Here is a 27,805-nt window from a genome sequence, read left to right as displayed (position 1 = left end):
GTTCATCATTTCCTCAGTCTACTCATAGAACTGCATTACATTTATATGTACTCCTAAAAGAGAATTAATTATGTATAACTTCATAAAAGTTTATTATGCTCTATTTAATATTTTGGGAATTTCTTTTTTTCAGTATTCAATTAGGTTTGTCATTAATATAGGTCCAAGGTGACTTGTTTCTTAAGGCATTTAATTCGTACATGGGTTTTTAATTTTTTCCAGTTTTATTGAGGTATGATTGACATATAACATTATATTCAGTTAAGATGTACAACATAATGCTTTGACATATATATAAAGTGTGAAATAATTACCACAATGTTTTGTTAACATCCATTACCACACATAGTTATAATTTTTTTTCTTGTGGTGAGAGCTTTTAAGATCCACTCAGTAATTTTCAAATGTACAATATAGCATTGTTAACTATAGTCACTATGCTGTGCATTACGTCCTCAGGACTTATTTATCCTATGACTGGAAGTTCATACCTCTTGACCACTTAAGCCATTTCCCCTACTACCTACTCTTGGCCTCTGGCAACCACCAATCTGTTCTCTGCCTCTTTGAATTTGGTTTTCTTAGATTCCAAATATGTGTGAGATTATATAGTACTTGTCTTACTCTGTCTGAGTTATTTAATTTAGCATAATCCCCTCAAGATCCATCTATGTTGTTGCAAATGGCAGGATTTCCTTCTATTTTTTGGCTAATCTTCCATTTTGTATGTATATATAGATTGTTTCTATGTCTTGCATAACGTGAATAGTGCTATAGTGAACACGGGGGTGCAAATATCTCTTTGAGATAGTGGTTTCATTTCCTTCAGATATATACCTAGAATATACATAGGTATTTTTGTGACAACTTCAACATAGGGGAGTTAGTTTTTATAAGCTTAAAACATATTGGTAAGATTCACCCATATCACTAAGTGTTGCTGCACGCAGTTCATTGGTTCAACTGCTGTTTAATATTTCATTGTATGAATGTATCTGAGTTTATCCATACACTATGCTGTTGATGGGCATTTAAATTGTTGTATTTTTGTCTGTATATTCCTATCTAAATCTACCATTTACTACTACATGTAAGTGGTTTTTTTTGGGAATTGTGAATCTAGGAATTCACAATTCTTACCCCAATGCAACAACTATCTAGTGGATGAAGGGGAAGGCAGATAGAGATCAGGCAGCCGTAGTTCCAATGTGGGTTAGAACCAGTAGGAAGAGCAACTGGTAGGAATGGGGCTGCTTGTGGAGGCCTAAGAAACACTGTGAGTTGCAGCTGGTCCTAGATTTCCAGTCTTATTTTGCTCTGCTGGGCTGCAACTTGTGCAGTTAAAGTTTGGAACAGCATCAGTGAGTAAAACCAGGCCCTACTGATGAAGTATCCCATACAAATTTTGGCAATGCCAGCACATCTAAGGAACTCAGCTTATGTCTTCCCTAGACCCTCCACCCTTGTTTTGTTATTGGTGGTTAGTCCCTTTCCTCTTTATCCCCTAATTTGTCTTTCTGTACTGGGCCATGCTCAGGAATACACAGAGGTACTGGCAGGGCAAGAACAAGAACTTGACTTTTGGTATATATGAAAGCATTTTCTGAGAGTGGGGGAAATGGAAAATTCTGAAATAGAGAGTTGTTTTTCTGTCCTAGACTGCATTAAATTCATCACTATGAGCACAATAAAAATAACCTCTAGGAGTTAGCACTTAGCATAGCTAGTTCTAATGGAAAAACATGAATCTGGGATTGTTAGCTGGATCAACTACAAGGGAATGATTCTGAAGGAAGAGGGGCTGAGGAGTTTATATAAAGTTTGGAATGAGAAAAAGCGATAGGAAGTTCAGGGCCTAAGCAAAGAGCCTGGCAAGGAAAAAAAGAAGAATTACACAGGTGCATATGGGGATACAGAACTCAGACTTGTCCAGGGCTTTACATTTTGAAGAGTGCTTTTTAGGTCACACTGTATTTAATCCCCACAGTAACCCAGTGAAGTAGGTATTATCATTATTGCCACTTTATAGGAACTGAGGCTGAAATATTAATAAGCATGTTCACAGTTTCATAGCAAGTAAGCAGCAGACCAGCAACTTGAACCCAGGGCCTTAGAGGTGAAACTGAAGTCTAAGTTTGTTTTTTTTTTTTGCTCCGGTGATTTACAACTGAGGTAGTAAAGTGTGTGTTGCTAATACTTTTCTGCTAACAAAGTACTGAAGCAATGCTTTACTTAAATAAAAACTGGAATAGATTTAATGGTTTCTGCAATTGTGCCACTCTCATTTGCATTCTGCTAGGTCTTCATGAGCAAGAAAGAAAGGAACCTAGTTATGGGCAGCATGCTAGAAAAATGCATAGAACACCAAGGATCTCAGGGAGGGGGTCCCACATAAGAAGGCAATCCAGGCTGTCAGTTATGCTGATAAAAGATCAAGATCTGCCACACTATATATACCCTAGCCATCAGAGAAGTAATTATATTTGGTGAATGAAAGGTAATAAATATATCAAGGTACTTTTTATTTCTTCATTTGTGTTTAAATGTGAGAATGGAACATTATGTACATTGCCCAGAACTGCCCTTTGAAGAAGCTGTTTGTTCAGGAATAGAACAGGAAAGGACCCACAAGTTGAAGCCTCATGAACAAACATTTACAACAAATCTTTCCCTTAATCTTTCAATGACTTACTAAGTATTTGCCATTATATACAACTCCCGTGGCTTCATAGACAACTTCATTGTCCACTGCCTATCTCTTAAGGTCTTTCAAACAGAGCTTTCTCTATTAAAAAATAGAGAATGCTTTAGCATGGACCTGCAGCATGTTTTCTTTCAATCTGCAAACACTCATGAACACTTATCTGTTTGCTTATCTGAGCTAGTTGCCATGCTGAGGTAGAAGGAATCTTTATTTGTGACTTATCACCTAGCTGGGAAGATGAGAGAAATACATGAAAGAGATCTAGAAAATGTACGTGTCTTAAGCATGTACATGGAAGAATGTAAACTAAGCTGAGCTATCTGGAGAGAGGTTCTTTAAGGTCTCTCTCTTTTTTTAATTATGGTTGATTTACAATGTTTTGTCAATTTCTGCTGTACAGCAAAGTGACTCAGACATATGTATGTATCTATACATTCTTTTTCTCATATTATCCTACCATTAAGGTCTCTTAAAGGCCATCAAGCTTTAGAACTGGATCCTGAAAGGATGGATAAGGATTAGAAGGGAAGAAATAAGAAGACAGTCCAGGAAAGGGACTGATTTCATGAAATCAAGAGGCTGTAACCAGCAAGAGCTGGTGAAAAAGGTAAGACCACTTACATTGCTGCTATGGTTACCACCATGCCAATATTACATGATGCATAAAGCATAAGTAAGCCTTTGGTTTTCTTGTAATCCCCTATTTCTCTGAAATCCTCAAGCCAATAAACTCTTTTTTTAAAATGATTTTTATTTTTTCCATTATAGCTGTTTACAGTGTTCTGTCCATTTTCTACAGTGCAGCAAAGAGACCCAGTTACATATATATTCTTTTTCTCACATTATCCTCCATCACCAATAAACCCTTATAAACCATGTTGTTTTCTGTATTCAACTTTTATGAGAAGTAACACTTCATATCTGTATATCACTGTCCAGTTTACATAATATTGGCATATACATCATTTTGTTTGACCCTTACAGCAATCCTGTGAGATAACATGGAGGCTGACTTGCTACAGGTTAGAGGCCCAGTAAGTGGAGAGCTCTGTCCAGATTAGATTTAATCCAATCTTCAACAAACGTTGTTTTGACCAATTGCTATTCATAATGAAATTCTTACAGTCCCATAAGATTCTGTGTATATCTTGCATCAGGCATTATTAAATTATACCCTGGATCATTTTTTTATGTTTAGCATATTTTGTTGATTATTCAAAACCTTAAAAACCCATATAAAACTTTTTAGAACTGATCCTCTTTAAGATGGCTGCTAGTAGAGTTGGTAGAATACTGGACCTCAGGTTTCTTTCTAATCCTATATGGTCCTTACCTGGTAGTTTCATGCACAGTGAACACTTCACTTGGCACCACATAAGAGGTTCCACGGAAGTGAGTTTTCTGGGAAACTAAAACTTACTCCACTGACTGCAAACTTTGAAATCTGGCAGAAATCGTTCTAATATATTTTGAGACTTCCCTGTCTTGCCATGTTAGATGCAGTTGTCTATTTTTTTTTTTTTTTCTTTTGAAGGGCTGCACCCATGGCACATGGAGGATCCCAGGCTAGGGGTCCAATCAGAGCTACAGCTGCTGGCCTATACCACAGCCACAACATCAGATCAGAGCCGCATCTGCCACCTACACCACAGCTCATGGCAACACCAGATCCTTAACCCAGTGAGCACGGCCAGGGATCGAACCCACAACCTCATGGTTCCTAGCCACATTCATTTCTGTTGTGCCATGATGGGAACTCCACAGTTGTCTATTACAGGCTAAGCATCACTATGAAAATACCCTACTGGGCCATACAGTGAGGTGTTCAGTGTCTTACGAGACACACAGAGAAGCTTGAACACCCACATTAATGGTCCGAGTGACTGTTAGAATCCTTATTTTCCTTACACTGTTAACTGTGCCTTCTAAGGATATCCATTTCCTCACATCCAGTAGACCCCTTCTCTCATTCTAACTGGTTATCAGACAACTCAACTCATTAGTACATCAGGAAGTAGCCATATTTTGTGTACAACACTAAACCAGAAGCTTAGTGAGGTTGGTTCCACTCTACTCCTATATGTGAGGCTTCAGTGGATTGAGATTTTGTTCCCTCTTCATTGGGTTTCCCCTTTCCTCCTTTTGGGGTTCTAGGCTGTGTTCTGGACATTTGAGGTTGCTAACTACAAGAGCTCTGACTATCAGAGTGTATTGAGGATAACTATATTTTATTTACAAAACTCACATTGTGTGTATATCTGCAAGATGGACAAAAGCAGATGTAATAATTAAACTATCAATAGTAATAGCAATTTGCGATATTCAATTTTTAGTTCTTTAATTCTTAATTCTTTGGTGGGAGAAGAAAAAGAAAACTAATAAGACAGGCCTTATTTAAAGACCTCATCTGAATCTTTAACATTTTATATTTTTCTAAGTTCTTAAGCATGTGTTATCTGTTTGATCCTCACAATCCTGTGAAATAAGCAGGAGAGCTTCTTTTGTCAACTATAAAAGCAGCTAAGAGGAGTTCCCTGGTGGCTCAGTGTGTTAATGATCCAGTGTTGTCACTGCTGTGGCATGGGTTTGATCCCTGGCCCAGGAACTTTTGCATGCCACAGGCGCAGCCAAAAAAATGTGGCTAAGAGATTGTGATATTTGAGAAAAAGCATTTTCGTTTATTCTACCCCTAACCTGAGAAGTAAATGGATTAGCACTATTCATATTTTATAGCCAATGTAATTATCTATATTAAGCACCGGTTAAGTGCCAGCATTGAATTAAGCATTTTAACTCTAATGCTTATAATATCAAAGAAAGTATTATTGTCATAGGTCATGAGAAAACATTGGCTGAGAGAAGTTACATGATTTGGCCAAGGCCACAAAGCCAAGGTAGTAGAGCTAGAATTCGCAATTAGGTCTCTGTAATTTTAAATTTTATTTATTTATTTACTTTTTAGGGCCACACATGTGGCACATGGATGTTCCCAGGCTAGGGGTTGAGTCAGAACTGCAGCTGCTGGCCTAGGTCACAGCCATAGCAACACCAGATCCGAGTCGTGTCTGCGACCTACACCATAGCTCATGGCAACGCTGGATCCTTTAACCCACTGATCGAGGCCAGGGATCAAACCTGCATTCTCATGATACTAGTAAGATTTGCTACCGCTGAGCCACAACGGGAACTCCTTGTGCTTTTAAATTTTAAATCAGGTCTATGTGGCTTTAAATTCTATGCTCTTTCCTTACCCTAAGCTATCTGAGAGAAACCAAGGGTCAGAAAGTTTGCTTCTTGATATCAACTGAATTTTTCTTTCTTGTATACATATTTCTCTCATGCACCCGAGCTTTATTGTAGTTTTGTTTCTGATAGTTTCTGGATTTTGCATATTATGCTTGGGGTGGTGGTGGTGATGAAAACAGATTATATTTAAAATGCTGAGATAAAATATTTGTACCACAAATATACTGTTCTACTTTAAGTAGGTTACAAGGTAAACCTATGCTTTTAAAGAGCTTTGGAGATGACTTGTAAAGATAATGTGCTGACTTCATGACTCATGTAAGAAATTTGTTTTTTGGGAGTTCCTGTCGTGGCGTAGTGGTTAACGAATCCGACTAGGAACCATGAGGTTGCAGGTTCGATCCCTGCCCTTGCTCAATGGGTTAACGATCCGGCATTGCCGTGAGCTGTGGTGTAGGTCGCAGACGCGGCTCGGATCCCGCGTTGCTGTGGCTCTGGCGTAGGCTGGCGGCTACAGCTCCGATTAGACCCCTAGCCCGGGAACCTCCATATGCCGCAGGAGCGGCCCAAGAAATGGCAAAAAAAAAGAAAAAAAGACAAAAAAAAAAAAAAAAAGAAATTTGTTTTTTCTTCAGAACAAAATAGACATTTAAATGTGTGACCTGAAATATAAAATTTCATTTTTGGAAGCATGCAATTCATACTTTAAAATTTGATCATTTCAATGTGGTTCTTTTTTTAAGAGAGATGAAATATATCTGAAATTCAAGGAGAGAATCAAATTGTTGTATTTACAATAACTGAACATCCTCTCAGGAGATACCATGAAGCTATCATGAGAAACACATTCTTTTTCCATTTCCTTTTTAAGAAATCATATTTCTAAACAGATTAGGATCAAAACATAGGCGAATTACCAAGTAAATCTTCTTTCTGCTCTTCTGGCATAATGTAAGATAATGATGCACTGAATTTCATTTATAAAGATGACACTACTAACTTTCTGGCAGAAGGCCAGGCCCACAAGTTGTATTGCTATAGGGAAAATGGATCCGCACAAAGCCGTCTTCTTTCTAGTAACCATGTGACAAAGAAGCATAAATTGGTTAGACGCCAGAGTTGGGGTATACAGAACCATAGTGAGGCTAGCCTTTGAACAGCTGACCTGCTGCACCAACGATATTAGATTCATTAAAGGGGCTGTATACTGGAAACAGTGGTAAAATGCAGCCAAGATTCATAAGCCTAGAGCAAAGCATCCTTGGTACTTCACATTTCAAAAATAGCTTTCTCTACATTTCTGAACATGTTAATGGCATAGGATCTAAATCTTCTAAGTCAGCTTGGAGTCCTCAACAAGAAAGAAAGTACGATCAGTCATTGTTACTAAATTACTTTGAGGGTCTAAATGGTGCCAGAGATTAGTAAGTAGAAGATCAGGAAAATGAAAACTGCTACCTAAGTTAAGAACCATTATACATAGCTTATATTTAATAAACAGGGAAGAACTGTATTTGCCTGGCTAATATTTATTCCTCAAATGTATGAAGGATGGAGGAGAAATGTAGTGAGATGGGGAAGATGCCAAGATAATTTGGGATTAAAATACCATGGATCAGGAGTTCGCGTCGTGGCGCAGTGGTTAACGAATCTGACTAGGAACCATGAGGTTGCGGGTTCGATCCCTGGCCTTGCTCAGTGGGTTAAGGATCCGGTGTTGCCGTGAGCTGTGGTGTGGGTTGCAGACGCGGCTCGGATCCCACGTTGCTGTGGCTCTGGTGTAGGCCAGTGGCTATAGCTCTGACTGGACCCCTAGCCTGGGAACCTCCATATGCTGCAGGAGCGGCTCAAGAAAAGGCAAAAAGACAAAAAAAAAAAAAAAAAAAAACCATGGATCAAATGCTTGAGTGAGCATTCGAAAGCCCCAAGGCAGCTCTGGGTTCTTATCACATTTTCTCTGCCTAAGGCTTCTGGCTTCCCTCAGTCCCTCCTCCAAGTCTTCTGTGTTACATGCCAGATTTCCTATGTCAAGAGGAGAACCAAAACCCCCAAGGAACTGGTTTCTCTTTATACTTGCGCTTCCCTTTGTCAGAAATGTACCTTCTACCTTTCTTCATCAAAGTGACATTTGTTCTCCAAAATCCAATTCAAATGTCACCTGACACATTCATATATGAATGCCTAGTGTGGGCTGGCTATTGTGCACTTCTCCTGGGAGATATATTTAATATATTTGATTGGCCATTCTGTGATTCCCTCCTCTATGCTTCCACTACAATCTTATGACACTTCCATATAAGTACTTACCACCTCTGGGAAATATGTACAAGATTCTCTTTTACAAAGACCATGAACTTCCAGAACTAAGAAACCTCATCTTACCCATTTTTGTATCCCCGGATATAATATAATACAGTGCCTTGCACATAGCAGATGGTTAATACATCTTTAGCTATTCTCCCCCTCCCTATCATTTATATTTGCTATTTTCTACTTAATCATCTGACTTGATTCTCAATCCTTCTGTCCCTATTACTCCAACTGCTCTGACCAATGTTGCCAACAACATAGTTCTTACTGAATTTAATGGAAGAATGAGACAAACTTTTTCCCCTGGGCTTGCTATATTGGTAAGATGTAAGAGCTGCTAGTAGCTATTTCTGCCACCTTATAGGGAGAACCTACCTGAAGAATGAGGCCAATACAAAAGGAAGCAGAACTGAGAGTCCTGATGACATCATCTGAGCGCCAAAGGTTCAGCCATGTTTTAAGCCAGCTTCATCAGGGACTTAAAAAAATTTTTTTTCTATTATAGTTGATTTACAATGTTCTGTCAATTTCTGCTGCATCAGGGACTTTATAGTTTGAACTGAGCCAGTAAATCCTATGCCCTCTTAAAACACACACACACATACAACAAAAAAACCCTTAATCCAGTTTAGGCCAGTCATCTGTCACAAACTGAGAGAGTCCTAACATTGCTAATGATTTATGTATCCGTATTTCCTTTTTTTTTTTTTTTTTTTTTGTCTTTTTGCTATTTCTTGGGCCGCTCCCGTGGCATATGGAGGTTCCCAGGCTAGGGGTTGAATCGGAGCTGTAGCCACCAGCCTACGCCAGAGCCACAGCAACGCGGGATCCGAGCCGTGTCTGCAGCCTACACCACAGCTCACGGCAACGCTGGATCATTAACCCACTGAGCAAGGGCAGGGACCGAACCCGCAACCTCATGGTTCCCAGTTGGATTCGTTGACCACTGCGCCAAGACGGGCACACCCCTGTATCCGTATTTCTTAAGCTTCAGATATGTATCTCCAAGTGTTTATAGGTTTTCTCCTCTTGAATTTCCCACAAATACCTGAAACTTACCCATACATCTTCCTCCTCTGATCATGATCACAGTGAATAGTACAGCACCTTGTAAGAAACCTGGGTGGCTTCCTTGGCTCCTCTTTTTCTCCCCTCAATCAAATTACCAAATCAATTTTTTCTACCTACTAACTCAATCTGCCCTCATCTGTCTCCATTGCAGCTACTCTGATTCAGCACACCATCATTTCTTATGTGCATCAATGCACCAGCCTTCAAACTGCCTTCTTTGTCTTCCCCATGCCCTCTCTAATCCTTTTCTCCCCATTTTACCCAATTTTTCCTTTGTTACATTTTTCATAAATTACAGTAACACATGCTTATTGTAACAAGTCAAACAATACAGAACTATAAAAGAATCACTAAACAGTTCTCTCTTTCCCATCCAACCCCCTTCCATCTGAAGTAATCAGTAATTCAGTTGGGTGCCTCTGCTTCCCACATCTGTTTCTAAGTAATTATCTATATATCTGTAAACATTTTTAGGATTTAAAAATCTTTCCCTTTTTAATGAAAATGTAATAGTATTATGCACATTACTCTGATTTTTATTAGCTAACAAAGGAACATGGCTATTCTTTCAGATCCGTATATAAAACTCTAACTTATTTCTTTTATTTTTATTGTTTAAAATGCTATTTTATTTCCTTAAAATTTTTTATTATAGTTGATATCTAACTCATTTCTTTTAATAGCTGTATAATATTCAATATTATGGCTATGTCACAATTTATTCAGTCACCCATTTCCTTATTCATAGATATTAGGGTTATCCTTCTTTTTGCCACTAAAACACTACTATAATAAACATTCTTATATATATAATATGATAATATATATAAGAATATAGTGGTATTCTTAAATACGTAGGATAGATTCCCAAAACTGTATCAAAAGTATCATAATGTTTAATTTTGCTAGAGAGTTGGATTATTATCCAAAGTGGTTGTAACAACTTATATGCTCAAATGTGATACACCACATTAATAGAATTAAGTATAAAAATTATATGATCATCTCAAAAGATGTAGAAAAGCAACTGACAAAATTCAACATTCCTGTGATAAAAGCTCTTCACTAATTAGGTATAGAAGGAATACATCGCAACATAATAAAGGCTATATACAATAAACCCACAGGTAAAATGATATTTAACAGTGAAGAGTTGAAAACTTTTCCTCTAAGATCAGTAAAAAGATAGGATGCCCATTCTTACCACTTCTCTACAACTTAGTACTTGAATCCTACAGTCACAGCAATTAGGCAAGAAAAATAAATAAAAAGTATCCGAATTGGCAAGGAAAAAGTAAAACTGTCTCTGTTTTCAGATAATATGTTCCTATATAGAAAACCCTAGATTTCACCAAAAAACTGTTAGAAATGATAAATGAGTTCAGTAAAGTTGTATGATACAAAAATCAACATACAAAAATTAGTTGGGTTTCTATACTCTAACAATGAACTATTCAAAAAAAGACTTAAGACAAAGATCCCATTTACAACAGGATACAAAGTTTCAGTCATGCAAGATGAGTAAATTCTGGAGGTTGAATGTATAGCCTGATGACTATAGTTAATAATACTGTATTCTATACTTGAAATTTGCTAAGAGACTAGATCTTAAATGTTCTCACCACAAAACAAGGGTAACTATGTCAGGTGATAGAAATGCTAATTAGCTTGATTGTGGTAATGATTTCACAATATGTATGTATATCAAAATACCAATCGTACACCTTAAATATATATACAATTTTTATTTGGCAATTGTACTTCAATAAAGCTGGAAAAACAATTTATGTTCTTTCCAGAAGTACATGGATTTCACCACACGATTAGCATAGGATGTTATTACAAAATTATTGCTATTGTATTTGGGTGATGGATAGAACATGACATATCATGCATATCTTATTTATTTTAAAAATTAAATTTTCTTTGTTTATTTTAAATTAGTAGTACATGTATATGCTTTTAAAAGTTCAAGTGATACAGAAACATGGAAATAAAGTTAACTGTCTCTCTCCACCCTCACCCCAGTTCTCTTCCCCGGAGAAAATATATAGTTAATAGTTACAGATTTATCACAACTTATTTAATCATTTCCTAAGTAATTTCCAATTCTCTGCTATTAAAAATAGCACAGCAAAGAAAATCACTGTTGATAAATGATTTTCCACCTATGAGTACATATGGAAATAAAAGAATTGCTGGATCAGAATGCATGCATTTAGCATTTGAAGATATTTGCCATGTGATCGATCCATTAGTGACATTGATCCTGTGCTTGCTATTGCCTTTAGGATAGTTTCTATGTTCCATAAAATGGATGCCATGGCCTGGGATGATTTGGACTCTTACAGACAGTTCATTTGTTATCACTTCCCCTTTAGAAATCTACATTAACCATACTAACTGCTTTTGGTTCCCCAAATGGGCCAAGTTCCGCTTTACTCGAAGCCTTCCAACATACATGTTCTCTCTGCCTGCTTTACCTTTCGCTCAAATCTTCACTCAGCTAATTTTTTTTTGGCCACGCCTATGGCATTTGGAAATTCCCAGCCCAGGGCTTGAACTTGCACCCCAGCAATGATGCCAGATCCTTAACCTGCTGAGCCACACGGGAACTCCTAAGCTAACTCTTTAGCTTCGGTCAGGTTGCAGCTCAGATGTTATCCCCCATTAGAAGACCCTCCCAGACCTCCCAGGTCTAAATCGGGTACTGATGTGTTTCATAACCCCTTGTGCGTATCCTAGAATACCACTTACTATACTGTGTTGAAATCATCTACTTGTGAGTGTTATGAGGGTAGGGTCTTATTTTTTCACCACTGGGTCCCAAGTGATCAATAAGTAGTAGGTACTTAATAAACATGTATTGAATGACTGTATGAATGAATGAACAAAAAGGAAGTTGTAGTAATTCTTCACTTGTGAAACAGAAGGGTCGAAGAACAGAATCTAGATTTAGGTGGGGATGCATAAGAAAGTAATATACTACAGAGCCAATGGGAGCCTTCTGTCTACACATCTGCCTTAGCCTCTGATATTTTGAGGAGCCATGCAAAAGGGAGCTGACAGTTCACCACTTAACCAACAGATTAACCTTCTTAGCCTTCGCTTCTTGAAACCAAGTGCATGCTTTTAATCCTTACTGAGCCTCTCATGGATGCTACTGAAAAGGCTCATTTGACCATCCAAACTGAAACCCTGAGTATTCAATCATCCAGACCTCATCTAAATGGTTATTATCATTATACTATAGAAATCAGGAATAGGTAGGAGCAAATTATAACAATTGGACCATCTATTCTAGTAGTTCAACATCTTTTTCCTACCCTAATACATACGAAGGATATGAGTACAATCTCATCAGTAATAGTACTGCTTCTGTATAGTATTCTTAATGGGGTACAGAGTGGTCAGGATTTCCAGGGGTATGTACAACTTGAACAAACTCCTTAGATAAATTTGTCTTGTTTTGTATTGTTTTAATGGCCGTACCCAAGGCTTATGGAAGTTCCTGGGCCAGGGATTGAATCCCAGCTGCATACTGCAGCCGCAGCAATGCCAGATCCTTTAACCCCCTATGCCATGTCGGGGACCCAAGCCCCACCTCTGTAGCAACCTGAGTCCGTGAACCCAGATTCTTAACCCACTGCACCATAGCAGGAACTCCTTTAGACAATGTTGAATATCTTGCACCTGAGTTGAGAATCACAGATTCTAGTTTAACATTGGGAAAAAGCTTTAGCTTTTCTCACATTTTAATGGAGAAGTAAAGACTTGCTCAAAGTCATATTGGTAGTATAATTACTAATAGCAGAGTTGGGACTAGAATCCTAGTCTCCTGGCTTAGAGTTCATAATTTTTCCTAATATGGAGAAATAAATAACTAGAAGGAATTAAAGAGGGTGAGGCAGACCAGAAGTACCTTTAGAGAAGCTCAGGTCAGTTAGACCTGTGACCTCCTTAAACAAGAAGATATTCCTCAAAGATATCTTACAGCATTTTTCTAGTGGAGGTGAGCATGTTCACACTTTACCTTACATGATGCTGTATTGCTTAAAATAAAAAATAATGAATATGCATTATTTTTGTAATTAAAAAAATCTCACAAATATTTCTAAGCAGCCTAATTTTTAAAGAACTTCTATACCAAGTTCACTGTAGGACTTAACATCCTAAGGACAAGAGTTTGATAGCTGTACCAACTGGCACAATGTCTTACAAGTAGTTGGTATTCTACAAATGATTCTTAACTGAATGTCAGAATGGCAAAAACCTGCTAGGAGCATTTATTGCAGGACTAGTTCCATGAATGAAAATATAGCTTTAAAGGGCATTTTTGAGTATGAGCAAGCTAAGATGGTTTAGCTTACTTAGTATCTTATTTGATATAAAGCCACTTTTCAGAGTGTTTGCTTAAGCTCTTCGCTCCTATGACCAGCAGGCAACCCTGGGGACTGTACATCTGAAAGCAACAATCCTTTTCAAGTCTACACACATGGTAAACCCTCAAAAGCTTTAATTTTGCCTTCTGAACAAGCCCCTGAGACTCTATCAGCTCTCAAAATGAATTTAGTTCCTCTCATTTGATAATAGCACAGTGATGGCTCACTGAAAAGCAATAAATACAAGAGAGATACTAGAATGAGGGCAGGTTTTAATTCCAGCTAACATTTGTATAGGCAGAAAGTCTGTTTCTTTGAGACCATAGCCTTTCATGTTCATCTGTATCAACTTAACGGTAGCTATGACCTATTTCATTATTATTTTTAAGAAACAAAAGAAAGGATATATTGTCTTATTTTTTTCCCCTCTACTATTTTGTAATAGCAAAAAAGAATACTAACTTTTTTTGGCTCTGTCCAAAAGTAAACACTGACAAAAAAGGGACACATGCACACAGCCAGAGTAAGAGAGTGATATGGAACTGTGCAGACATGATCATTTATTGGGATGAGGTAGGCCATAGCTTTTGGCTTGGAGTCTTCTTCCGATGGGCTTGGATAGCATCAGTAAGTACAAAAAAGGACAATCTGGCTGAAAGAGAACCTTTGTAGGAATTAGAATTGTTATTCATAAATTAACGAATATGAGGGCCTAAAATGCCTGAGAGACCACACTACTATGTTCATTTTCCAGAGAGAATTTAGTAATAGTTGTTAATAATTTCTGAAGCGTTTTTGCATACATTAACACTTTTGATCATTACAATGATGGCATGAGTAAGCAGGGCTAATTCTTCCCATTTCCAGCTAAGGAAACTGAGGTTCAGAGGGATGACTCCTCCAAAGGTCGCATGGCTGATAAAGTGGCAGTAACATCAGGACCAGGATCCAGAAATTGTGACTCAGTCGAATACCTTTTCTATCACACAATGCTATACTTTTATTTTTTTCTCTTACTAGGACAGAAACAGGGGAATGGCGGGTGTGGAGAGATATTAGTATTTTGATTGATTTCTGAAAATGGTTCTACAAAGAAGAGAACAGATGGTTTCACAATAATATTTATAAAATACGGAAACTACCTCTGTGGGAATTCTGGATTCATGTTACCTGATTCTAAGACCTCACGACCCTTTGAATATATATTCTCCATTTCATTCTAACTAGAAAATAAAGTTCTGCAGGTTTCTGGAGTACTCTCCAATAGATGACCAAGCAAGCCACCTAGAACTATTATTACTTCAGAAACACATCACAAGGATGGGTCTCAGCAGGAAATCCTGGCACAGATTTCTGGAACTGTCATGACTCACAACACCTACAATGAAGGGATCATGCTTTCCTTGCAGAACAAAAACAACCAAAAGGCCTCATATAATTAGAAAAAAAAATGAACTTAAAGCTGATATCAAATACTTTTGGCCAACTCAAAACAGGAGCAGTAAATTTAAGGTAGAGATGTAGGAAAGAAAAAGACTTCACTCATGTTCTTAAAGTGACAAAGTGCCAAGAGTTACACTGGAGGAGAACTAACCCTGTGTTTGGGACTCCTGCTTCCTAGTGAATGTTTTCATTTATAGGGTAATCCAAATGAAGAAAATGAGATGAAGCCATCATTTCTTGAATGGTGGCTCAGAAAATCAGGTATGCCCTGGATATAGCCACTGATATTTTTTTAAGGTAAGAGAGACTGTCTATGTTCTTCCTGTAAGCAAGTAGTTTAGTAGTCTGGTGGAAACAGGAAAATAGCCAGATTTATTATAGGTCAACCTAAAGATCACTACATCCCTTGCTTTTCCTAAGTGTGAATGAACCATTTGTTAACATTTTTCCCCCATAGGGATTAGTGAAGATCACCAAGCTTAAGACCTAGTTCCTAGACAGAAAATCTAGACTCCTTCCACTTCTGCCCATTTGTTTGGTCATTCATTTAACAAATGTTTTGGTGTCTTCTATGTACTGGTTCTGTGTAAGGTAAAACTCTACTTTCACCACCCTGCCTTTGCTTCATTTTCACCTGTTGCCAATAAATGCATCTACTCCCTCATTAAAAAGTAAGCTTCTCTGAGAGTCTCATTCATTTCTGGTGATGCCTAAAAGTCTTGTTAAATGACAATAAAATAAAGTTTAAGGAATTGGAATGAAATTAAAGATAGTAACAGATCAAAAGTTATACAAGCTGTATAGTAGAAAATTGACAGAACACTGTAAACTAGCTATAATGGAAAAAATAAAAATCATTATATAAAAAAATTTTTTTAAAGTTATACAAGGAACTAGAACTGATTTTCATGATCTCTTTTAAAGCTTATTCTTTTCTCTTTTAAAACTCTTTTGACCTCTGAAAAATGTTTTCTTCTGGAAATTCCTGTCATGCTCTTAAATGTTTGAGGTTTTTTGTTTTTTGGGGTTTTTTTTTTTTTTTTTTTATACTTGTGATGCAAACCTGAGCTGGAGAGCTAAATTTTTGTTATAATATATCAGGTAACTTGTGGATTTAGAATTAACACTTGATAGGCTTTTTTTTTTTTGGCCTTAAATCACACCACTCTGATTTACCTATCCTGTTCATATGGTTTAGATTGACTCACTTCCTCAATGAGTTCTTTATTTTTATAAAAAAGAGTCAGCTCATTTTCTTGAGATACAGTGATATACACTGTAGACATACATATAATGTCTCTTTAACATTATATATTTGGTGTCTAGGAGACACCTCAAACTTAGCATGCCTAACTGAATTCTTGATTTCTTCCTTATACCCATCTCCTCTCCTGTTTTTTTCCCATCTCAGAAATGGAAAATCTACTGGTCTAGTTCCTTAAGTTCAAAACTATGAGGTCATCCTTGGCTCTATTGTCTCTCATACCTCTAATCTAATCAACCCCAATCCTGTCAGGTCTTTTTTTCAAGGATCTGTCTGCAATCTGACCACTTCTCCCCATCCCTACCACCTCCATCTTGGTCTAAATCACCGTCAACTCTCACCTGTGTTACTGTTGTACTCCCCTAACAGGACTTCCTGCTTCTGTCCTTTCTCCCTGCAGCAGCCAGAGGGATTCTGTTAAAACAAGCTAGATCTTGTCACTCCTCTGCCCCAAATAGCTCCAATGGTGCCACTTCTCAAGCAGTGTAATGGTCAGAGTCCTTATCTTGGCTTAGAATAAAGCTTTAGATTTGACTTTGCCCTTCTATATTATCTCCTCCCCTCTCCCTCTTAATCACTCTGCTCCCAGCCAGATCTTTCTGAAACATATTAAACATTCTTCTGCTTCAGCACATCTGTATTTGCTGTTTCTTCTCTCTTCCACCTGCTCCTCACAAATATTCACATGGCTCACACCTTCATTTCAACCAGGTCTCTTCTCAAAGGCTCCCTTATTAGAGGGATCTTCCCTGATCACTTTACAGCATATTTATCATACTCTTGCTCTTTGGTCCTGTTATATTTTTCTCCACAACACTTATCATCACAACTTTTTTTTTTTTTTTTTTTTTGCTTTTTTTTTAGGGCCGCACCCTTGGCATATGGAGGTTCCCAGGCTAGGGTTCAAATCGGAGCTACGGCTGTCAGCCTACACCACAGCCACAACCAATGCCAGATCCGAGCCTCGTCTGTAACCTACACCACAGCTCATGGCAACGCTGGATCCTTAACCCACTGAGCAAGGCCAGGGATCGAACCCGCAACCTCATGGTTCCTAGTCGGATTTGTTTCTGCTGCACCATGATGGGAACTCCTATTATCACAATTTTATTGTCTGTCTCTTTACACTGGAAGTTAAGCTTTTCGAGGGCATCAAGAAATATTTATTGAGGGTCTACTGTGTGCCAGGTCCTTTTCTGGGCAATGAGGATGTATAAGTAAACAAACATTAATATTCTTACGGCATTTTCATTCTAGTGTTATAGAAGCTGCTATATATTCTCAGTAAATATTTGATGAATGTATCGAATAAATTAGCATACACTCCACAGTGTAACAGAAATGGTTCAAAAGTAAAGGAGATTTGTATTGGCCCATCACCCTTAAACTCATGGGTTATAGAAATGATTCTATAACCTCCCAGGTGAAAGGATGGAGATCTAATCAAATCCCAGGACACTCTTCTCTCCCCCACCCCCCAGGCATTCTATACTCCTAACTCTAAGGGGCGTTTGGATTCCTCTCAGCTATACTGCTTAAAGAAAATATCTGCGATTACATGAGAAATTTGGCACTGGCACAAAGTGACAAGGGACTAGTGACTGACAAGAGTATCAAGCCAGGAGGGAATCTGATAAGAAGTGCTAAAAATTAATAAGAGAGGCTTTGCCCTTCACCAGAGGGAAAAACTATTTCGTATCAAAACAATAAACACTGTAAGGAAGAGCAGTACCAGAGATGCTGGTAGCTATATCCAAATAAAGCAGTTTGCCTTCTTCACAAGAAAACGTGGGAAGCCAGATGAAGAGGTAAACTTTAGAAGCTATTAGATTTCCCCCGAGGAGAGGAAGCGAAGACCATGCCCACTACAGAAGGGATATTGCTCTTCTCTCTTCCTTAGCAATCGGAATATGAAAGATTTGGTGGTACTGGAAGTAGCTCAGGGGAAGAGTCAAAGGTGAAAAGACCTACATGCATCAAAGAATAAGATAATAAGGAGAGGAAAGGGGCCTTAATTCTCAGTTCTCAGCTTTCACAAAATTTTCTGAAGACCTGGCTATAGGCAGCATGTGAATGATGGATGTCTATTACTTCACAGACCACATTTCTTGGGCTTGAACTTGACCACTGATTGTATGCAAACTATCTGCTCTAGAGAATGGCCCCACTGGTCCAGTTTTTGACTCAAGGGCTCAAAGCTGCTGCTACCTCCACTGACTAGAAACACCCTACTAAACTTATTCCTGACTCACTTTTCTTTATTATAGGTCCTTGTTCTGAGATACGTTTCAGAATTCCTCCAGTTTTACTTTTTCTTGTCCTCACTGACAAAATCCTGGCCCCATTTCTTCAATTGCTCATGTCTTTTGGAACAGCTTCCATCACTGGCCATTACTTACATTGACAAATGTCAGCTTTTAAAAAATCTCATTTTCATCTTCATAAAGTCATATTGCTTTGGAACCCCCCCCAAGTCATGTTTCTTTGGCAGATTTTAGCCAGACACATGTTATCTTTGAATCCAGATGGCTTTGCAGCAGCCCAGAGCTATGCATTCTATAAACTCTTGTGCCAAAGAGGTAGCATTCTGTCAATTGACAGAATGATGTTGAAACAGAGCAATTCAAAGACTCTGCACAGGAGCTGCTAGCTCAACATTTTGCTATACCCCACAAAAAGCATTGATAGTTAACTTGAATCTGTTTCATTCTCAATAGGGATGGTTTTCATGGCACATCATAACCTAGCTGAAAGGATAATCAATATCATTAATTTGTATCACAAACACCAAAATTTTGCTAGCTACTAGGCTAGATTCTGGGGCTATAAAAGAAAAATGAATCCCTCCCTCAAGGAATTTATAGATGAGTTCTAGAAGCTCTAGTTCATATATTAGCATGGTAGTTGATACTAACATTGACACAATTATTATTGGATTTAACACATCATGTAAGCACCACCATGGCACAACACACTGTCAATTCCAAGAACAGAAGGAATGGAATCTTCTTGATGGCCTTAGTAGATATAGCATGTCCCCAGGAGAGATAAGGTCTTTATGGAGGGTGATTGTGAGAGTATAAATACTACTATGGCTCTCAGACATACTGTGAAAGGAATGAAGGTATCTGGGGTTTGTGGAAAGATGATCCTTGTAGAGTTGGTTCTATGTCAGAAGAGTAGGTTGGGTAGGTTAGGCCGGAAAACCTTCTTCCATGACCTTGGGGATATGGGCAATATATGAAATGGTGAAGCACACTTAAGAAAGTAGTTCTCAGAAGGGTACTCTCATTAACTGATATGTGATAAAAGATCATAGAAGTAGACTTACCATCTGCTCCTTCACTGCTTTTGCTTCTTTTATTGCGGCGAACACGCCTACTTTCCTCTTCAGAGTATGACTTTTCTTCAGGGATGAAGTAATTCAGAAGGGCCAGCTGAAAAATAATAAGTTCATGAGTCAAAGGTTGACTCCAGTCAACATAAAAAACTTTTTCTGTAGACATCTATCATTGTCTTAAATTCAGTTTCTAAGACCTGAGCCCATCCTTCCTATCATTGTACAAATTATTTTATTTTTGATACTATTATTATTCCAATCATGTAGGCATGAACTTTTGGTTAATCTCTGAATTCCACTCTCTTCTGCCCCAAATATCTAATGAGTGATCCTTCAAATCCCATTTCTCCATATACTTCTGGGGTCCAGACAACCTAGTCATAGATTTCTAACTTCCCTTTCTGATGTCTTCCCAGAATGATTTCTAACTTCCCTTTCTGATTTCTAACCTCCCTTTCTGATGTCTTCCCAGAATGAGACTTGAGTTTGGTATTTTCCTCTTGGACTTCATTATTTTTCCACATTCCTATTTATGCTGAGCTTTTGAATTTTTCCCAGAATGCTGTGCATCCAATTATGATTGGATGGTACCATTTATGTCAATACGCTTCTGGGAGTTAGTCATGACAAAGTGGACAATTATTCTCTCCCTTTCTTATACTTCTACAGCACTTATGGTCTGTGAGATTCATTTTGGTACTTGGTCCTTCTACTGTCTTATGATGATCTCTCATAATAATACAAACAAGTTTCATATGTGAATGGGCCTGGTTTCACTAATGATAATCACAGCTTAAATATATACTTGCTGAATTGAATCATAATCTTCCCACATGAGTGCTTCTTTGTGGTTAAAAAAATGCTTGAGGTAAACAGCGGACAGAGCAGCAGGACTGAAAGTGATTCCAAATCCGACTCTGCCACTTATAGCTGTGTAACCTTGGGCAAGTTACTCAAGCTTTAATTTCCTCATCTATAAATAGGGATAATAATAGTACTTTGCTCATAAAGTAGTTGTTGGGTTTGCACAGTACTCAGCATGTAATATGCACTCAGTAAATGCTAGCTATTATTATCATTAAAATTAATATTAAAAATAGACTGGTTGGATAGTTTGGAGGTTAGAAAAGAAAAAAAAATGAATCTGCATTTTCATCCGAGTGTTGGTTCAAAAAATAAACAATTCCAGAATCGTCACATCTGCAACATCTCTGATTAATTGGGAAAAAAATAGGTAGCATTCAAGAAAGCCTTAACAGTCTACACAAACATTGTTCAAAATCCTGTGATTTACTGTTTACATAGAATAATTATACCCAACAGCTTTAATATATAACATTAGCATATTCCAGAATATATTCATGAATTAAAAACATAATCAATCAATAAATGTAATCTCCAACTGCTATAGGGTTGCACCTCAAAACATTTAGATCAAATCATATGAAACTGCCATCTTTGTAGGTCAAAAATGGTTGAATATCAGCAATTTTACATGGTTCAACTGAGCAACATTTCTGTCACTTGACCAGAATGTAAAATGCACTTTCCCATGGAATCAAAATAATAACATCTGGCCAGGTTTCCACATTAAGCCCATAGAAAGTTATTTAATCCACAATATACATAAACCATCATACTAGTAATAATGCAATCCCAAACTGCTATTGACAATAAAATCTCCATCATTTGCAATTCTAGAGGAACAAGTCATCATAGATAGAAGAGTCTTCTTGATAACTTTGCTGAAACTTCAGCTTTTTGGATAGGAATTAGTCTACAATATATGATTTTTTTTCTTTTTAGGGCTGCAATTGTGGCATATGTATGTTCCCAGGCTAGGGGTCAAACCAGAGCTGTACCTGCTGGCTGGCCTATACCACAGCCACAACAATGCAGGATCCAAGCCGTGTCTTCGATCTACACCACAGCTCATGGCAATGCCAGAGTCCTGACCCACTGAGGATCGAACCTGTATCCTCATGTATCCTAGTTGGGTTCGTTAACTGCTGACTCAAGAAGGGAACTCCTACAATGTATGATTTCACTCAGGGCTTACTGAATATGTAAAAGGATATTTGCCTATACATTAAATGGCCCCAGTCCACTATGGTTTTAAGGTGTTTTTTTTTTTTTAAGTTACAATTACATTACAGAGAAGCATAAAGTTCTCTGGGAGCAAGAGGAAAACAACCTAATACAGACTGGGAGTGGACACCGCATTTTGGAGGAGGTGTTAACTTCTGTAAGTTCTGAAGGAGGCCAAGGATCTAGTGATGAATGGGAAACTGAAAAGGAATCCCAGGTAAAGGGAACATTGTGTTTCAAGGTTTAGAGGAAAGAGAGAGAATAGCAGTTTTTGGAAATACAAGTGACAAAATAAGAGGAAGAAATGGTGAGGAATGAGACAAGAGACATTAAACAAAGGCCAGATCATGTTAAGAAATTAAAGTTTTATCCTGTAGCAGGGGGATCTTCAGAAGGATTTTTTTCCTTTGTAAATTTTGTGCCTTATGAAAATTTGAGCTATTATTTACATGCAATAAAATGCACATATTTTAAGCATACAAATGAATAGTTTTGAAAAATGTACATACCTTTGTAACCACCACCCAAATCAAGATATAGAATATTTCCATCACCCTAGAATTTTCCCTTGTGCCCTTTCCAGTCATTCCTTAGTGCCACCCCAACCCTAGGCGACCATTGTTCTGATTCTATCACCAGAGCCTAGTTTTCCCCATTCTACAACTTCACATAAATGGAATCACACAATACGATCATATGATTTGTGTGTTGTTTCTTTCCCTCAATATAATGTCTGAGAGACTCACCCATGTAGTTGTGGGTATTAGTAATTCAGTCCTTTTTCTTCCTGAGTAGTATTTTATTATATAGATACACTATAATTTTTTAATGCCTTTCCCTCTTATTTACAGTTTGGGGCTACAAAGAATAAAGCTGATATAAGCATTTATGTATGAGTCTTGGTGAGGACATATGCTTTCATTTTTCTTGAGTGAACACATAGAAGTGAAACCTCTGGGTTACATGGTAAGTATTTGTTGTAAGGAACTGCCAAACTATTTTCCAGTGACTGTACCATTTTGTACTCCCACTGGCAATGTATGAGTTTTCCAGTGCTCTGCATCATCACTACACTTGATATTGTCAATATGTTTAATTTTAACCATGCTTGTGAAGGAGTGTTTCATTGTGGTTGGCTTTTGAGTTCTTAAGCTTTTTTTTTTTTTTTTTTGTCTTTCTGTACTTTTAGGGTCACACCCGCGGCATATGGATGTTCCCAGGCTAGGGGTCGAATTGGAGCTGTAGCTGCTGGCCTACGCCAGAGCCACAGCAACACCAGATATGAGCCGAGTCTGCAACCTACACCACAGCTCACGGCAATGCTGGATCCTTAACCCACTGAGCAAGGCCAGGGCTCAAACCCAGAACCTCATGGTTCCTAGTTGGATTCGTTTCCGCTGTGCCACGACAGGAACTCCTAAGTTCTTAAACTTCTTTTTAGTGCTTTTGTTTGTCCCTTACCTTGTAACATGTTTTCCAGTCTCTTATAATGTGCTGCTTCTAATCTCCTATACGTTTGACATCTCATTAAAACTAATTAGAATCATGTACAAACAGAATAAATAAGCAATCAGGGTTTTTTTTTTTTTTTTGGCCACATCTACGGCATGTGGAAGTTCCCTGGGCCAGGGATCGAACCTGCACCACGGCAGTGACCAGAGCTGCTGAAGTGACAATGCCGGATCTTTAACCTGCTGCACCAGAAGGGAACTCTGGTCAGTCAATGTGTTTTTGAATGGCTTTTCCAATAAGTAAGATACATATTCTTGGTGGCTTAGTGGCCATTTGTTTACTGCTTATTCCCGGCTATGGCCTGGCTAGGTGAATCCATCAGATAACTGAGTTTTACGTGGGTATGTTAATACAGTATAATGCTATTTCTAGGGAAAAGGAATTCTTGAAACACAAATGTTGAAACACAAACATCACAACCACAATTCCAGAATCTTCTTTATACTCTTGGTATTCCCTCATGGGCTCAGCTCTGATGGGGATTCTGGCAGGGCTTCTAGCACCTTTTTGTGTCCTGGTGGCAGCAGTAGGAGAATGTGCTTACATATGAATTGTTCCAAAGGGTCTAACGGGATCTTCTGAGAACTCAGGTTCCCAGAGTAGGAGGGCTGAGGGAGAAACCAACTCCTGCAGACAGCAGAAACAACTCCAGCTTGCATGGGTACTAGGAATAGCTCAAAGTCCTTTAAGAGAGGATGTTGATGAGTATGGGACACTCATAAGTCAAGTATTCATTAGAAGGAGACTGCCTGTATATGAAAATGCTTTCAATAGAACATAGTTTCTATTTTCTCAATGAAAACAACACCAAACACTGCTTAAACTGAAAGAAGATCCCTATTCACTGTGCCCTTATTGAGTCTCAACTAGAGGTAGGAAGGAAAACTATCCTTTGTGTAGTGTAATGGTAAAGACACAAAGTGGCCGCTTGCACAAAAAGTCTGGAATTCTAGCTTGAGTTCTTCATTCATTAGCATGGCCTCCAGAGGCAAGTTGTAGAATATGAAGAAAACAGTCTTCTCTCTTCCAATATTGCTTTCCTATTGCACAAAGGAGGAGGCATTAGGAATGTTGGCCACAGCCAGGCATTTTGCTCAAGGGAAAAAAAATCTAATTCTTTACACTTTATTAACTGATTACGCCCTTGTTTCCTATGGTAGAATTACATGGTAAACAGCACCTGCAAATGACAGGGATCTCAGCTGGAAACAATTCGTTAATAGTGAGACGAGGGATACATCCATTATTGTGAGTAACTCTCCAGATATTGCTACAAACATTTTTTTCTAATATCTCAACCCACAAAATTATTGAGTAATCCCCCCACGTTTTACCATGACATAGAATAAATTTGATTCACTTTACATTCCATGGTAATGTATTTGATTGTGTTAGATGATTCATAGAAAATTACTCATAAGGTTCTTGAGGGTAGAGGCCACATTTTGTCCATATTTGTATCCCTATTGCTTGCATCTTCATAGGCCCCTGTTAAGGATTTATCTGTCAAAAGAATGACAGGACTATCAGTACTCCATTCCATTAAGCCGGGATTTTATTTCTCTCAAACTGGACCACATTTCTTAGGATCAACCATGGAGAGGTAGACTAAGGACACATTACACTGCTGTGAGTAATCAAGTCGAATGGATCTTAGGAGTGAGAGATTCTACACGGCAGTGGCTCTCAAACTTTAGTGTGCATCAGAATCACCAGGCATGAGTGTTAAAATGTAGAGTTCTGGGCCTTGGCATTAAAATGTAGAATTCTGGGCCTTCCTCTCCCCGAATTTAGATCAAGTAAGCTGAAGTGAGACATGAGAATCTGACTTTACAACTTGCTCACTATGGGATTTTGATGCAGGTAGTTCTTGAACCACATTTGCAGAAATGGCTATATTATTCATTCCTCAACTGGTTACTTATCTGGAGACTGAAAAAACTAAGTCCTCCTTTGCCACTGGTAAAACGGGGCTCTCACATAGATAGTGTTTTTCACCTTTTATCCTGTCATTCCTAGAGTTAATCTGTTTATAGAAATTGGTGCTTCATCTCTCCCATCAAGAGGCAGGTACCTACCAGGCTTTCTAAAATTGGCAAATCACCTAATTTTTAAAAAAGATTTCTCTTTCAATGTTTTGAATAAATCTATTTTTCTTATTGCAACAACTATCACCGCCCACCAGCAATCAGCTGGGACCTTCAAATCAAATCAAATCAAAACATTTATACCCTGGGATATTTAACAAAAATCTCCAAATGATTCCACCATAGCAACATGTGAGCATTCCAGTACCAATGAGTGAAGTTGGGTTGCCCAAACTAGTTTGATGAGTATGTCATGGTCATGGATATAAAATGAATATAGATGTTGGCATTGAATATACTTTCAATCTCCTAAGAACCCTTCACTCAACATGCCCTGATTTTCAACAAAAGGTCTGGAGAGGTCACTCAGGGCATTGTTGTATGCTGAACAAACACTTAATACTTACCACATGGAAGGCACTGAACCAGACACTATCTTTAACATACAGACAACACCCAAATAACCCTGAGTTGCTTTGTCGTGCAATGACAGCGCTACATAACAGGAGGTATTAAGGTATTAAAAGCAGTGTGAAAAGAAGGGAAGCACAGTATGTGCGGCTGCTGAATGGAGTGTGCCAGCTCCTGAGAGAGAGCACACAAGAACACCCAACACTGATGACAGACAGCAACCCGGGGGAGCTGCCATCAGAGGGGTCAGGGTAGAGGGGGCAGCAATCAGCCCAAATGCCAAAGGAAATTGGCACCTTGGCCATCTCTGGTGTGAGTGCTGGGGACACCCATCCCCTATTGTAAATATATCTAATGATGATTGAAATTATGTAGTAAACTAAACAAGGAAGCTAAGCAGGACATTTTTCACATAGAGCTAAAAGCAGTCACTGAACTCTGCTCTCTAGGCTGTTTGATTTAAAAAGCACAATGTAAAGTAGAAAGCAAAATAAAAAAGAACAGTGTCTTTATTTGAGGAGATTACCATAGTGTGTGGCATTGCAAGAAATTACACTGCAGATCAGTTCAATATCTGGCTTTTCTTCCTATTTTTGGGCTGTATAGATCATTTAACACATGAAATAATGGCTTATAGATCTTTAATATAATTTTTTCTCTCTCCCATTGGTAGTAGTAAGCTGCTCAAAGGCAGCTATATTTGTAGGTTGAGAACCTGTGTGGAATTGTACTCTGGATAAGGTGAAATCTGCTTCAGATACACATTAGGGAGAAAGATGAGTTATTTTAAACACACAACTACTAACGCAAAGGGGGAAAATGGACTCTACTCTGATGATCTTTTTTCTAGCTTCGGCCCCATTCCGAACAGCCAGAACAGAGCTGAAAAATAGACAATTACTAATTTGACTCTCATCAATGGACAATGCAAGTTGTGCTAGCTTTTGTATGACTTTGAAATTCATACCTGCCACAGATGGCAAACTACCTGATTGAACTGTTTTATTGCCACAGGTGGAGTTATGCTTAATGTGAAATGGCAAGAGAGGACCACCACTATTGAGATTCTGGAAGTCAGCTGGTCTATGAACATTAAAACAATGTTCATTGCTGACATGTGCAGAGATGCTATGATAGAAAGATACCCAAGCATCTTTGGTATGGTGAGCTTCATGGCATAGCCATACGTAGGGGTAGCCAAAGAAAGACTCTAAAGGAGGCAGTGAAGCATAGCTTCAAATAACATGACATAGTTGTGGGTTGCATAGTTGCTTGGGAAAACAGCAGCAGAGACCAGCTTGGAATGCAACAGTATGGAATTGGGAAACTTTTTGGGCAAAGACTCTTAGCTGACAACAAGTTGATAGAAATACAGACAGTGACAGGCTCTAAAAATAGCAGCTGCAGCCAGAAGTCAAAAAGCAGTGTGTATATATGTCATATAGAAAGGGCTTTTGGTTGAAGATTTAGTCTTTGCTCCCTACACGTGTGGGTGAAATCTGTAGTGACTTTTTTTTTTTTTGGTCTTTTGTCCTTTTAGGGCGGCACCCACGGCATATGGAGGTTCCCAGGCTAGGGGTCGAATTGGAGCTGTTGCCGCCGGCCTACGCCACAGCCACAACAACTCAGGATCTGAGCCGCGTCTGTGACCTACACCACAGCTCATGGCAATGCTGGATCCTTAACCCACTGAGCGAGGCCAGGGATCGAACCCGCAACCTCATGGTTCCTAGTTGGATTCATTAACCACTGCGCTACGACGGGAACTCCCAGTAGTGACATTTTGAATAAAAAGGGCAGCAAAATATACTGGATGTCACTGCCTTCCTTGGGTGAATCTGCTTATTTGATATAATTCCCCATACTTCTAATGTTTAGGAGTTCCCGTCGTGGCTCAGTGGTTAACGAATCCGACTAGGAACCATGAGGTTGCGGGTTCGGTCCCTG

At 38.4% G+C, this 27,805-nt stretch overlaps 1 protein-coding gene across 6 annotated transcripts in view; it reads right to left on the bottom strand.

Annotated features, from left to right (window-relative positions):
• The window catches only part of EDA (ectodysplasin A), a 332,253-nt gene that overhangs the window by 82,105 nt on the left and 222,343 nt on the right, over positions 1–27,805 (bottom strand). For all 6 annotated transcript variants that reach the window (XM_005657815.4, XM_005657816.4, XM_085007362.1 and 3 more), the window contains exon 2: positions 19,752–19,857. In XM_005657815.4, coding sequence (XP_005657872.1) covers positions 19,752–19,857 — 106 coding nt within the window. The remainder of the gene's footprint in view (positions 1–19,751; positions 19,858–27,805) is intronic.

This window comes from Sus scrofa, chromosome X (assembly GCF_054392235.1).
Source record: "Sus scrofa isolate SSC_HxYL_T2T_F1_AM1 chromosome X, Sscrofa_HxYL_maternal_Yorkshire_Landrace_v2.0, whole genome shotgun sequence".
In the NCBI taxonomy this organism is placed as follows: domain Eukaryota; kingdom Metazoa; phylum Chordata; class Mammalia; order Artiodactyla; family Suidae; genus Sus; species Sus scrofa.
This window is presented reverse-complemented; position numbering and strand designations above follow the sequence as displayed.